Here is a 14,901-nt window from a genome sequence, read left to right on the forward strand (position 1 = left end):
AGACTTGGATATCGTAAAAGAGAAAGGAGCATATAAAGATGAAAGAACATTAAAATACAGGCGGAAAATAGATTTTTTTTATGCTCCAGAGGAACTGAAATAGCTTATTATAAAAATTCCCACAGCAACTCCATAATAATATAGCTCCCTTAAAAGAAAAAAATCCAGAGTTTGAATAAGCTTTGTCCAGACTAAACAAATCCTTTAGGGGCTGAAGCAGACCACTGCCAAACTTCCAGGCTAAACTCAAGCCTGATCTACACACGAAGTTGTACCGGTACAACTAATGGTGTAATTTTATATCAATATAATTAAACCAGTGCGACTTTTTGTGAGGACTCTCTTTTATATCAGTTTAAACCTGACATATTGATATAACTTGGACCTATAAATTTGGTGCTGGCTAAACCAATATAAGCAGTTTTAAATTGATATAAAAAAAGAGTTCAAAACAAAAGTTGCATTGGTTTAATTAAACCAATTTAAGTTACACCATTACAACATCTGTGTAGACAAAACATCAATCTTAAAGATGAAACAGGGCTCTACCTGAGCCAGTCTAACTTCATTCCCAACCTAACCCTCCAAAAGCTATAACTGGCCTCTACCTAAATGAGGTTTACAAACAGTGGTGGATTACTGCATTGGCTGATAGGGCCTGTGCCCCGGGGCCCAAATCAATTTGGCGGCCCTGCAGGAGCACCGGAACTCTGGTCCCGACCCCTGCTTCCTTTCCTCGCTCCTCTCTTCCTCGAGGCTCCACCCCCTGGCCCAGCTGGAAAACAAAGCCTGAGGTAGGGTAAGCATATTCACCCTACCCCCACACACAGCTGGCCAAGCCGCTTGCGCCTCCCGAAATGGGCCCAAGAAGGGCCCCCTCCCCCCATACAGCATGGAGCTGACCTTAGCCTCTCTCCCTTCCCCCCCTGTACAGGGCTGGCCCGAGCCCCACTGCTCACCACCCTGCAAACCCAGCACACTCACCCCCCAGACCCTTTTTGGCAAAACTGAGCATTTGTCCCGTTTCCTCTTCCCAGTTTTGCCAAAAAAGTCCAAACAGCTGAGGCCAAAACGGGATATATGATCACCCTAGGCCAGGGGTTCCCAAACTTTTTTGGTTATGCTCCCTCTTACCTGGTCCGCACCCCACCCCAGGAGCCAGGGCCAAGAGTGGGACCAAATTTGGGGGCCGGGAGCAAGGCCACGGGAGCAAAGCCACAGCTGGGGCTACAGGCAGGTCAGAGCTGGGCCCCACCACACCCCCCGAACATTGCTCCGTGCCCCCTAGGGGGACATGCCCCACAGTTTGGGGACCACTGCCCTAGGCTGTGGTAAGAGCCACTCAGGGAGCCTGGGTAATTGTGAAGAGCCCCAGACCCTCCACCTGTCATGGGTGGGCAGCTGTGGTGTCCAAGAGCAGCCCCTAACACTCAGGGCATGCCAACCAGGGCCGGTGGAGGGTCCAGGGCTCCCCAGAGTGACCAGGGCTTCCTGGGCAGCTCTTACCACAGCCTGGCTTCCAGCCAGGATAGGGGTGGGGACTTGGGGGGCCCAAATGTTCTTTGTGCCCAGAGCCCCAATAAATCTGTTTACAAACTAACAGTCTTCCAAGACCGGAGGAAACTTTACAATGTGATAGCTCCAGCCCTAGTAGGATCTACCCAATCACTGCTCCATCAGAGTTTCTCAGTTGGCAGCAAATGCTTTTGTGCGGTTTTCCCAATGTAAATATATTAGTTCAGTGGAAAGGAAAAACCAGCCCTAAAGACATACCCTGAAGTTTGTTTCTACCTTAAATACCAAGGGAAATACAAAAGGAAACTAGTTCCAATTACCTATTAAGTCTTGTACCAAGCAGTCCCCCACTCCCCATAACAGACAATTTTTTGCAGTATCGATCCTCTTCTATACATAATGGAATGATTTCATTCTGTAGCTATTTGGATGTATATTTAATTATATGTATTACTTAACTGGAATAGTTATATACATTTAGAACACTTGTAATCTTAAATGTACGGAAAACTTAAACATTACTTTCATTTACTTGAAGTTACTTTAATAGGAAACTCACGGAACAATAAAATAAGGAAAATGAAGTCCAAACATTCCTTAAACCTAATCTTACTTTGAATTAGTATCAAAATTGAATCTCAAAGCACATTTTGACAATTACTACAATAGTGACAATTACTAATTACTGGAAGAACACATTCTGAATGACATTAAACTTTCCATTCTGAATAATATTGTCTACTAGGTTGTTCCATTCATTTATTAGTTGAGTGATATGGGGGCAGGGAGGTCTTTCGTTTTCTTAAGTTTTCATTTCTGTCCCTTAGCAAAGCCTTGGGACTGTTCAGAATACTATGTTTTGGAGTATGTACACACTTCGTCCTAATAGCTCACATTTTTTTAGTCATGGGATCAACCTGCTTCTGTGTTTCAGGAGTGGATATCATACTCTCCTCACTCACCACCTTTTTCAGCTGTACATTCAACTGAATTGACTACATAAAGCAATAATGTGTTGACCATTTAATAGCTCTACACACTGTTTAAATATTTTCAGACTTCCATTTAAAGTCTTTTCTTCTTAGATAAGTGCCATGACTTTTGTATATGTTTAGTTCTGTTCATCTGGCTAGTTTCACACAAGTGCCAAATGTTTTTAGCTTTAATTACTGATATCTCCCTAATCATAACACTCTCTCAAAATGGTCATAAGAAAAGGTGCATAGTTTGCTTGCTAGGTAATTTATATTACAAAAACCCAAAGAAGTCCAAGTGCTAATTTTGGTTGGATTTTAATTTATACTCCCTTTGCAGAAAAAAAGTTATGAACATGTTTGAACAAATTTTAGATTATAGAAACCTGATTGACGTTGACACCAATAGCCTTGTCTACATTTGAACATTTCTACATTAAATTATGTTTGATAGCTAGGGAACAGTATAGGGGTAAAGTGAAGCACTGTTCATATACAAGTACAAATAATCTAGCAATTGAGATGGAAAACAATTGAGAGCAAGTAACAATTTGTCTCAGCTTTTAGGCAAAAGTAGGTCATTTTAAATTTGCTGGATAGGTTTTGTAAATAATAATATTTGCAGTTTTAATCAACTTCCTAGGTTTCATTTGAAGATAGAAATTTACTGCTGCAAACAAGGTACACATCTGCAAAGAAATTCATGTGTACCTACATTACTAATAAAGATCTTCTGTGAATCAAACTTAAGTTGTTTCTGAACTCCTTAATCTGTTTAACGTATTCATAACTGTATTCAATTCAATTAAGATTCTTCATACTGCAAATGTCACTGCTGAACAATATAGACAAGAAGATTACAATCTCTATTAATACAAGAGCAGGTCAGTAAGTTCTCTGTTAAATGAGATACATGAAAATAAATTTATTATCTATAATGAATCATGAGCCTACTATTATTTGATAGATTTTGGTATATAATGTTGCATATTACAGAGTTGATCACTTTCTAAATGCGAACTTTCATATCAGCGAAGTTCAGTATCAATAATTCTTTTAGTACCGAAGAAAAGATCAAAATAGTTGCTTTGATTATCTGATCTCACAGTCTGTCCACTCTAGCTAAGCTATTATGTCTATCTGCCCTTCCTTTAGCCACACCCATCCAGGTAGTGTCAAGATCTTGCCACTTACTCCGCCAAAACTTTCCCAAAAAACAGACAGCTCTCTCTACCAACACCACTAAAACTCTTGTCCAGGCCCTTATTTCCCATCTTAATTACGCAACCTTCTTCTTTGACCTTCCTGACACCCATCTCAGGTCCAGCAAAAAGCTGCTGATAAGGTCATCTTCCTGGGCAGTCATTCCAGTCATGTCACCCCCTTCCCCTTCTTTAATCAGCTCAAGCGGCTCCCCTGTCACAATCATATCAGATATATCTTTTTATCCACACTTTAAGATCCCTTATGATCCTTTCTATCTTACCTGCCTTCTTCACTGGGCCAACCTCTATCACCCAGAAGTCTGCTTCTTCTACAAGCACCTTCACATATTCTTCGATGCTGATTCTTATGCATGAAACTCCCTCTCATAACTTATCTATAAAGCCACAACCCTGTCTTCTTACAAATCCCTTCTCAAGACCCACTTCTGCAGAGATGCCAACAATAAATTGCAATCTGAAAATGGTCATGCAAGTGGCAATAGTGATTACTGGTATAATTAATATCACATTTTTTTATGTTTTTAAAAAATTACTCTGCTTCAGTTTTCATCTCTTCTTTTACTCCACTTCTCCCCATTGTCTGTCTAATGTCTGGATAGGGTTTTTCTACCTGTCAGAAGGACAACTTATGAATCTTCTGCCCCAATGAAATGCTCAGGCCTATTTTTTTTAAATTATCTATCTGTCCATCCAGCCAGATATTTTTATGGTTATAGTAGGTTCTGAGTGACTCACTATCATTAGCAGATTTTTATTACAGCTCAATGGAAGTGGAAATTCCATTTCACAAAAGTTTACAAGATTTCAATATCTGGCTTCATTTCAAATCAGAATGAAACCAGAAAATTTCATAATTTTCTGTGAAAGAAAAGTCTGGCACAAATTATTTCAGATCAAAACATTTCATTTTGATTTTGACTTTATTATAATACAAAAATGCAAAAAGTCATTTCAAAATGAAATATCAAAATATTTCATTCCAAAAATGTCAAAACAGGGCATTTCAACATTGTAGGAACTTTTTCCCCATAATTTTTCTCCTAAACAAAATTTTTGCAAACTTGACACAATGTCACAAAGCATTTGATTTCAACGGAACCATATTTTTCAGTGGATTAAGACCCTTGTCAAAAGACAATGACGGCAAGTGTGTCAGTCCTCCATCTATTCAACAGCCCATTGGTTGGGGCACTTACCTGGGATCTGGGAAACCCCAGTCTGAATCGCTGCTCTGCCTGATTTGGAGCACTGACTTGAAGCCAGGTCTCCCACATCACAGGTGAGTGTCCTAATCCCTGGAATATGGGGTCTCTCTCTCTCTCTGATCCAATAAATATTTAAATTATTTATATACAGTGGAACAGTTCTAACAGAAGAGCTTGAGAGAGACCCACTCCATTACAGCCAATAGACTGGTGGTGAGGCACTCATTACAGATGTTGGAAACCTGTGTCCACATCCCTGCTCCAAATCAGATATGAGTTTGAATATGGGTCTCCCACATTCCAAGTAAGTACGCTGACCACTGAGCTATTGGCTATAGTGTGTGGGGGGAGGGGTGTCTCTCCCTCTCATTTTTTGTGAGGGAGAGGCTGACCTGGCTTAGGCACCTAACTCCAGGAGAGGGTTCATGGTTGAAAATCTGAAGTAGTGCTCTCCAGCCTTTCAGTCAGGCACCTAACCCTCTTTGAGGATCTAAGCCTTCAGCATTTCCCTTTCCTTTGCATTTCACTTGCAGCTGGCATAGGCAGCTGCCCGCTCAGTTTCCTGGCTTCTGAGAATCCCTTTACGAGTCTAAGGCCATGTCTACACTACGAAAGTACTCCGATTTCACAGAAGTCAATTTTTGGCTTTTTGTATAAAGATTGTATAAAGTCGAGTGCATGCATCCACACTAAGCACATTAATTCGGCAGCGTGTGTCCACAGTAGCGTGGCAAACGTCAACATTCCGAGCGGTGCACTGTGGGTAGCTATCCCACAGTTCCCGCAGCCAATTGGAATTCGGGGCTGAGCTCCCAATGCCTAATGAAGCCAAAAATTTGTCACGGGTGGTTATGGGTAAATGTTGTCAGTCAACCCTCCTTCCCTCCGTGAAAGCAACAGCAGACAATCATTTTGCGCCCTTTTCCCTGGATTGCCCGAGCAGACGCCATAGCACGGCAAGTATGGAGCCTGTTCAGCTCACCACAGCAGTTATGACCATTGTAAACACCTTGCGCATTATCATGCAGTTTATGCAGAACGAACACCTGAAAAACCAGGCAAGGAGGCAACGGCAGAGCGGTGATGAGAACATGAACACAGATTTTTCTAAAACCGCGGTCCCCAGCAATTTGGAGATCATGGTGTTACTGGGGCAGGCTCATGCTGTAGAACACCAATTCTGGGCCCAGGAAACAAGCACAGAGTGGTGGGACCGCATAGTGTTGCGGCTTTGGGATGATTCCCAGTGGCTCCGAAACTTTCGCATGCGTAAGGGCACTTTCATGGAACTTTGTGACTTGCTTTCCCCTGCCCTGTAGCACAAGAATACCAAGATGTGAACTGTGAGGGCTGCTCTCAAGCGAGTGGCAATAGCCCTGTGGAAGCTTGCAACACCAGACAGCTACCGGTCAGTCAGTAATCAATTTGGAGTGGGCAAATCTACTGTGGGGGTTACTGTGATGCAAGTAGCCAATGCAATCATTGAGCTGCTACTATCAAAGGTAGTGACTCTGGGAAACGTGCAAGTCATATTAGATGGCTTTGCTGCAATAGGATTCCATAACTGTGGTGGGACAATAGTCGGAACGCATATCCCTATCTTGGGACCGGACCACTAGGGCAGCCAGTACATAAACCACAAGGAGTACTTTTCAGTGGTGCTCCAAGCACTGGTGGCTCATAAGGGAAGTTTCACCAACATCAACATGGGATGGCCGGGAAAGGTTCATGACGCTCGCGTCTTCAGGAACTCTGGTCTGTTTAAATGGCAGCAGGAAGAGATTTACTTCCCAGACCAGAGAATAACTGTTGGGGATGTTGAAATGCCTATAGTTATCCTTGGGGACCCAGCATACCCGTTAATGCCCGGGCTCATGAAGCCGTACACAGGCACCCTGGACAGTAGTAAGGAGCTATTCAACTATAGGCTGAGCAAGTGCAGAATGATGGCAGAGCGTGCATTTGGACGTTTAAAGGGTCGCTGGCACAGTTTACTGACTCGCTCAGACCTCAGTGAAACCAATATTCCCATTGTTATTGCTGCTTGCTGTGTGCTCCACGATCTCTGTAAGAGTAAGGGGGAGATGTTTATGGCGGGGTGGGAGGTTGAGGCAGGTTGAGGTGGGAGGTTGAGGTATACGCTGAATACGCATAGCCAGACACCAGAGTGTTAGAAGAGCACAGCAGGAAGCGCTGCGCATCAGAGAAGCTTTGAAAACCAGTTTCATGACTGGCCAGGGTACTGCATGACACTTCTGTTTGTTTCTCCTTGATGAAAACCCGCACCCTTGGTTGCCTCTAAATGCCCTGTAAGCCACCCGCCCTCCCCCCTTCGATCACAGCTCGCTTGCAAAAGAAATAAAGTCACTATTGTTTAAAAAACATGTATTCTTTATTAATTGATTATAAAAATAGGGAGATAACTCACAAGATAGCCCGGGTAGGGTATGAGAGTAGGGTAGGAGGGAAGGAAAAGGCCACTTTAAAACTTCTTGAATGACAGCCTTCTGTTGCTTGGGCTGTCCACCGGGATCGAGTGGTTGGGTGCCCGGAGCCTCCTCCCCCACGTTCTTGGGCATCTGGGTGAGTAGGCTATGGAACTTGGGAAGGAGGGAGGGCAGTTAAACAGAGGTTGCAGCAGCAGTCTGTGATCCTGCTGCCATTCATGAACCTCCACAAGACGCTGGAGCATGTCCGTTTGATCCCTCAGTAGCCCCAGCGTTGCCTCATGCCTCCTCTGATCTTCCTGCCGCCACCTCTCCTCACGTTCGTCGGCCACTTTCCTGTACTCTGTTATTGTGTCCCTCTACACATTCTGCTGAGCTCTGTCAGTGCCGGACGACTGCATGAGCTCAGAGAACATTTCATTGCGTGTGCGTTTTTTTCACCGCCTTATCTGAGATAGCCTTTGGGACGGAGGACGGAGGCTTCAAACATTTGTAGCTGCTGGAGGGAAAAAAGGGAGTAAAGTATTTAAAAAGATACATTTTACAGAACAATGGCTATACTCTTTCACGGTGAACACCACTATTCACATTACATAGCACATGTGATTTTGGTACAAGGTCGCATTTTGCATCTTATATTGAGTGCCTGCGGCTTTGGTGTTAGAGATCACACATGCAGTGCCGGGCAACAGAATTCAGCTTGCAGGCGGCCATGGTAAGCCATAGTCTTTCGGCTTCTGCAACCTTCATAACAGCAGCACCCTCCGCTCCCATACCAAGCAAAGCACACTGAGTTGGCCATTTAGTGCTGCGGTTTTCCTGTTAACATGCAGCAGCAGAAACCAAACTAACCCCCCGCCCCCGCTATCCAATTCTCTGGGATGACTGCTGTATTCCTCACCCCACCGTGTGGCTGGCATCAGGGAAGATCCCTGCTAGCCAAACGCAAACAGCTCAGCGCCAATGCCCCCTGCCACCGCATGGCTAACTGCGGGGCGGATTTCTTTTCAGCCACAGGCAAACAGCCCAGTAGGAACAGCCACTTCTGAATGTCCCCTTAATTAAATTCGCCTATTTCAACCAGGTTACCATGAACGATATCACTCTCCTGAGGATAACACAGAGAGCTAAAGAACGGATGTTGCTTGAATGCCAGCAAACACCAGGACCATACGCTGCCAGGCTTTGTCATGCAGTGATACCAGATTACTTGCTCCTAGCATGACGTGGTAAAGTGTCCTACCATGGAGGATGGAATAAGGCTGCTCTCCCCAGGAACCTTCTGCAAAGGCTTTTAGAGTACCTCCAGGAGAGCTTCATGGAGATATCCGTGGAGGATTTCTGCTCCACCCCCAGACATGTTAACAGACTCTTCCAGAAGCTGTACTGGCCACGAATGCATCCCAAGTTCTCAGGGCTACTTAATCATTAAAAAACAAACACTTGCTTTTATAACATGTATTATATTTTAAAAGGTACACTCACCAGAGATCCCTTCTCCAGCTTCGTTGGGTTGGGAGAGTATTTCAGTACGGGTGATAAAAAGATCCTGGCTGTCAGGGAGAACGGTGTGCTGTGTGCTCTCCTCAAGCTCGTCCTCCTCATCATCTTCCCCGTCCGCAAAATCCTCAGGCATGGCGGAGAATACCCCATCATTGGAGTCCACAGATAGGGGTGGAGTAGTGGTGGCGGCCCCCCTTAGAATTGCATGCAGCTCAGCATAGAAGCAGCATGTCTGGGGCTCTGTCCCGGAGCGTCTGTTTGATTCTTTGGTTTTCTGGTACGCTTGTCTGAGCTCCTCAAGTTTCACACGGCATCGTGTTGTGTCCCTGCTGTAGCCTCTGTCCCTCATGGCCTCAGAGATTTTTTGAAATGTTTTGGCATTTCGTCTTTTGGAACGTAGTTCTGATAGCACGGATTCCTCTCCGCATACAGCGATCAGATCCAGTACCTCCCGTTCGGTCCATGCTGGAGCTCTTTTTTGATTCTGGGACTGATGAGCTCGCCTGGCCAAACAGGAAATGAGATTCAAAAGCTCCCGGGGCTTTTCCTGTATACCTGGCCAGTGCATCCAAGTTGAGAGTGCTATCCAGAGCGGTCACAATGGTGCACTGTGGGACAGCTCCCGGAGGCCAATACCTTCAAATTGCGTCCACACAAACACTAATTCGAAACAGCGACGTCCATTTCAGCAGTAAACCCCTCATTAGGGAGGAGTACAGAAATCAGTTTTTAAGAGCCCTTTATGTCGAAAAAAAATGGCTTCGTTGTGTGGACGGGTGCAGGGTTAATTCAACTTAACGCTGCTAAATCCGACATCAACTCGTAGTGTAGACCAAGCCTAACTCTCCCCATGCACTGTATGGGAAGGCTAGGTGCCAAACTGTGGGCTGTGAATTCCAGTGGGCAGGAGGGGCACTTAGGAGTTAATTTAAGTCTCCTTTGTGAATCTAGCCTTCGGTCCCTACCCTCTAGTTACTGTGGCTCAGAGGTATATTCAAACCTTTTTAATACTCTTGGGTTAAAGTTAATCTGCGATCAGAGTGAATTATCAAAGATAACTCTGAATCTTTATGCAGGTCTCTAGCTTCTCACATCAACTTGATGCTGAAGAGTCCAGTAAAACAAGTTGCTGTTTCCACTGTGTGCTTGACAACTTAATTATCCTAAATGGTATAAATAATATATCATACATGAAAATTCAAGAAATAAAGGAGAAGTCTTCTCTTCTTTACAGTCCCCTTTTCCTTCTTGTACCCAAAACGTAACCGACTGGTATCTCTACTCAGAGTCCAAAGACTCAACATTCATAAACATCATTCTTAAGAAACCCAGTTTTTTCAAAAGTTCTGTAAGTTGACAATAGAAACCGTTCTTTTTGAGCTCTGCCTGCTAGAACTAAAAAAAAAAAGTAAAAACATTAATGAGTATAGCAAGAATTTTGTTGTTATTTTAAATATTAGTTCCTCAATGTTTTAATTAGGCTCAGTAAATATCACTAACTCTAAAAAAACTCTGGACACTAATTTTAAGGGGGCACTATGTGGACACAAATCTTGATTTACACCCTGACATTTGTCTGATATTGTACATGCACATGCATACAAAATTTTGAATGATTTGAGGGTTTACAATGTTATTTACAGAGAACTCCCAAAGTGATTTTTTATATTTTTTAAAAACAAATAAGAGCTAAAAGTAACTAAAATAAAGTTAAGTTTTCTCTTGGAAGAATTTAGATCAGCAACACAACGGATCTCAATATCGTTGAGATTTATCTAAAATTGGTTTCATGTAGAGATGTTCAATTCTGCAGTTAGTACAGATTTATTTATACTGCAATGTTCAGGTCAGAAACAGAATGTAACTAACAAGCAGACCAGAACATAGATCATGTTCCAGAGATAAATAGGAGTTGAGGTGCCTTGCATAAGAATAGCAAGATTTTGTACACGATCTGCGGCTTCAAAGTTAGCCAATATAATGGTCTGATTAGGCAGTAATTTGAGATAACAATAACAAAATTCAACAAATCACAAAAACAAAACAGAGAAGGCCTGGATGCCTCCCCCCGGCCCCTACAAAAAAACAACCATTACAACCAACCACTACAGAGAAAACTTGAACACAGATCAGAGTTTTGGCAGAAAAGATAAAACAAGTGAGATCTATAGTGTTTGTAAGGGGAGGATAATTGTGAGGTTCATAAATTAACTCAGGATCAAACAGAATGCACATATTCCTGGAAAAACCCAGGATCCAAAGGTAACCTCTTAAAAAGCAAGAATAAATGACAGAACAATAGCAATCAGAGCCAAGAAACACTACCTCAACTTTGTCTGTATTAATTTAAACTACAAATCCCCAAAACCAGCTAATCACATTTAGAAATGTTTTTGTAGGTAGACATCAAATAATGTCAAGTTCAAGCTGCTCTCTTCACCTTTACAAAGCTTCATCCTACTCTACATCTCTCTATCCTCATCTCCTAAGTACTCGCAATATTTAAACTCTGGCCAATCTGCCTTCTTCTTGCCCAATTTGTCTCCTTTACCTTCTCCATATGATTGGAATAATCTCTCTACTAATATATACCAAGCTCCTTCCACAAACTTCTAAAATCCACCTGTTCTGTGAAGTTTTTAAGAGAAACCGGGCTGTGGCCATTATGTTCTGTTCTGTTTGTACTGTTGGTTTTCACTTATATATCTAGATTATAAATCTTCTTTTGTGTTTGGTAGTGACCTACATAGCACTTACAACACTATATTCATTTACTTATCTATATAAACAAGAGAGCAGAAGATACAGATCTGAAATAGCAGACAAATTATATTTAACAATTTTATATAATTATGATTGCTAATACAGGTTTTTATGTTTAAGTTTTTTATTTTTATCTATTTAAATTTCAAAATTGTGGGAAATTATGGAGGAGGCTAGACAATGGCCAGTCAGACAACTACTTAATGACAGAAAATGTTAAGATTCAAAAAGTTCAAACTTTATAATACACAAATTGTCAGCATCATATGTCAAAATATACAAAGTAAATATAATTAAATCAAATTCTAACAAGTTTGCAAGCAGCATTTTTCTTAGTTTGGCTATCTGTAAATTACCTTTATCATTGATGGAAATTTTTTTTTTGTCAGTTTGTGTGTGTACATCAAAATGGACATTTATCAATAAAAATCTAATCCTTTCAAGACTATTTAATAACAATGAAACTCAGGAACAGCACTAATAGACATAAAGAAAATAATACAGGGTCCAACGCATAATCCTGTCGGAAGCCTACACTGACATAAAAGTGAAATGGCATGATCCCATGCAGAACCCAAAAATTTGAGAGCTATAAATTAAATCAATAGAGCACTGAATCATGGAAGTCAAAAGTGGACAGCCACGGAACATAGACTTGTCTAATACAGGAATACTAACTAAAGTAAGGCAAATAACCATTTGTTTTATCCACTAAAACATCATTTGTACAACAATAGGGACACTGTAAATTTAAAATATTGTCCACAATTTAAATTTTGTTAAAAAAAAATTATAAAACATAATACCAAAATAAATGTTTTCATAATGTGTTTAAAGTTTGAAACCCAGAACTAAGAACCTGAAAATAAAACTGATAAACTAGAAAAAAGTTAAAAATTGACTTTATTGATTTTATTACCAAGCCATGAGAAAGGTATAAAGAAAAAAAGATAGTAACAAAAACTGGAGTTTTAAAATTATTTCTGTATTAACAATCTAAGGGCTGTTAGAAACATAAAAAAGTTGTTTGTTTACAATATCTTCAGGTTGACAGCATTTATTTATATAGCCAGTCCTATTAAATAACCATCTCTAAAATAAATCCAGACTAATATAGGCAATGCAAATTATTAACCTGAAGGAATGACCAAACACAGTCCTTCAAAATGTTAAGCATGTGTGTAAGTGTTTGCAGGATCAGGGCCCTAACTCAGAATAATGCACTTCAGAAATGAACAGTTGTAAAGTAAGCTGCTATAAAGAAACCAGAAATGTAGCTTGCTTACTTTAAACGAGATTTTCTAAAAAGCCTATTTAAAAAAAAAAATCAAACAGAAAGGCCCACAAGAAAACAATCAAGACATTAACAAGCAATGTAAAGTAAATAAAAGTTCTCAAAAGAAACTACAGAGAATAGGATCATGAAAACAGATATTGCCATGAACAATAAGACAAGAGGTCATCCACAAGAAAAAGACGTGGAGGGGGGAATACATGAAGACAGAGTTTTAGGTTACAAATGTACAAATTCAGTTCAGGCCATAATGTTTGTGGCTGTTCCACCTCAAACAATCCACAGGACAGGATGTCCACTAAGGAGATACGTATTAGATGTAGAGTGCAGTGAGAAACCTTATGCTCAGATAAACTGGTTAGTCTCTAAGGTGCCACAAGTACTCCTTTTCTGTTTGCGAATACAGACTAATACGGCTGTTTCTCTGAAATCAGTGAGAACAAAGGATCACAATTATTACAGCATCATTTTCTGGTGCATATTTCATTTATTTTCCTTCCTTTTCACCAAATCCTTATGTTCTGAGGGGAAACCGCAGGAGGAGAGGGAGTTATAAAAAACTTGCATCTCAAATTAAGGATTAAAAAACGACCCAATTCATTTGGTGGAGCAATTTGAATGAGTGCGACTTTAACCATATTATTAATACACACAGCAAAATCCTCCCTGCCCAGAGGGAGTGGATATAACTACTACCCTGACAGTTAAGCAGCGAGTCTCCCGGCCCTGCAGAAGAGTGAAAGGTTTAGGGCAGGTCTGACTCCCTCTCCTCTGGGCACACACAGGCTTCCCACGCTCATGCCGCCCTGCGGCATCCGCCCAGCAGTGTCAGGGGCGAGTGCCGGCCGTGTGCGTCCAGCCAAGGGGGGAAGGGAGGACAAGCGGCTGGGGTGAGGGGCGGGACGGAGAGAGGGACACAGAGAAAGGCCGTGGGGGAAGGAAGCAGAAACGGAGACAGACGCATGGAAGGACGGGGTGGGGGTGGAGCGGGTCAGGCAGGCAGCGAGGGGAGGACAGCCAAGGGCCGGGGACTGGGCTCACCCGTGCCTGCCGCTCCAGCTGGGAGTGGAGGCTGGAGCCCTTCAGCCGCTGCACGATCTGAGCGATGGCCAAGGAGAGCCCAGTGTCCGGCTCCAGCATCATCCCGGCGCACACCGGAGGGATTTGTGCCCGGCCAACACGCCTCGCCGCCGCAGCGGGGGAGCCGTAGTAGCGGGACCAATTTCAGGGAGACACCCTCGCTCCCTCCTGCCCCTCTCCCGCTACTTCACTGACGGCGTTACCAGGCAACTAAGGGAGCGGAAAGCGGCGCTCGGCTGCGGATTCCGGCTGGAAACTGGCTCCCCAGAGCAGAGTTCCGGTCTCCGGGCCTTCCCCCGCGTTGTTCTGCTCTAGCCCAGGCCACCATAAAGACAGGGTGACATGACTGCTGGCCCTGGCGATACCAAAGGCAAAACTAGACTCTACTGCAAAAGGCCAGTATTTCACCCTCAGCCCCTGAGCAGGGGACAGGCTCCCAGCCCCACCTGCTGTCCAGAATAAGAGACACCCCGCTCCCCCAGCACGGCTGGCAGCATTCACGAGTGTCACCACCAATGTGTTCCACCTATGGATCCAGTCACCATGACAGGGTGCTCTCCCCCCCACCTGCCTCACACACTGTTCCTATGTCTTGTGTTACACTTTCCTGAGCCCTACAAGCCTACTGCCTCACCACAGCACCCCATGGCAAAGCCATGACGTATCATCCCTGGGCTTTGCATGCCATCCTGGGCTGGGACCACACGGTAATTAAAGCATTGGGGTGCTTAGAATTGGGAGGCCTACTCTGTACTCTTAGCTCTGCCACTGACTTCCTCTGAGTCTTTGGCAAGACTTTTAGGCCTGGCATAAAAAATGAGATTGACCTAGCTATGGCAGTCAGGGCTGTGAAAAATTTTATGCCCCAAGTGCCAGGCCTAGGAAGAATTATTC

General features: G+C 43.0%; 2 protein-coding genes across 5 annotated transcripts in view; both read right to left on the minus strand.

The window, feature by feature from the left end:
- TBC1D19 (TBC1 domain family member 19) overlaps positions 1–14,185 on the minus strand; it is a 112,294-nt gene extending 98,109 nt beyond the window's left edge. For all 4 annotated transcript variants that reach the window (XM_073342334.1, XM_073342335.1, XM_073342333.1 and 1 more), the window contains exon 1: positions 13,969–14,185. In XM_073342334.1, coding sequence (XP_073198435.1) covers positions 13,969–14,070 — 102 coding nt within the window. In that variant the 5' untranslated portion in view covers positions 14,071–14,185. The remainder of the gene's footprint in view (positions 1–13,968) is intronic.
- On the minus strand, positions 7,291–10,029 carry LOC140910695 (zinc finger and SCAN domain-containing protein 20-like). Its single transcript, XM_073342338.1, has 2 exons — positions 8,853–10,029; positions 7,291–7,866 (listed from the first exon to the last, which is right to left on the minus strand). Exons 1-2 carry the CDS (start codon positions 9,436–9,438, stop codon positions 7,850–7,852), a joined length of 603 nt encoding a protein of 200 aa, XP_073198439.1. The 5' UTR covers positions 9,439–10,029; the 3' UTR covers positions 7,291–7,849.
- Positions 14,186–14,901: the final 716 nt, after the last annotated feature.

The sequence above is a fragment of the Lepidochelys kempii genome, chromosome 4 (assembly GCF_965140265.1).
Source record: "Lepidochelys kempii isolate rLepKem1 chromosome 4, rLepKem1.hap2, whole genome shotgun sequence".
NCBI lineage: Eukaryota > Metazoa > Chordata > Testudines > Cheloniidae > Lepidochelys > Lepidochelys kempii.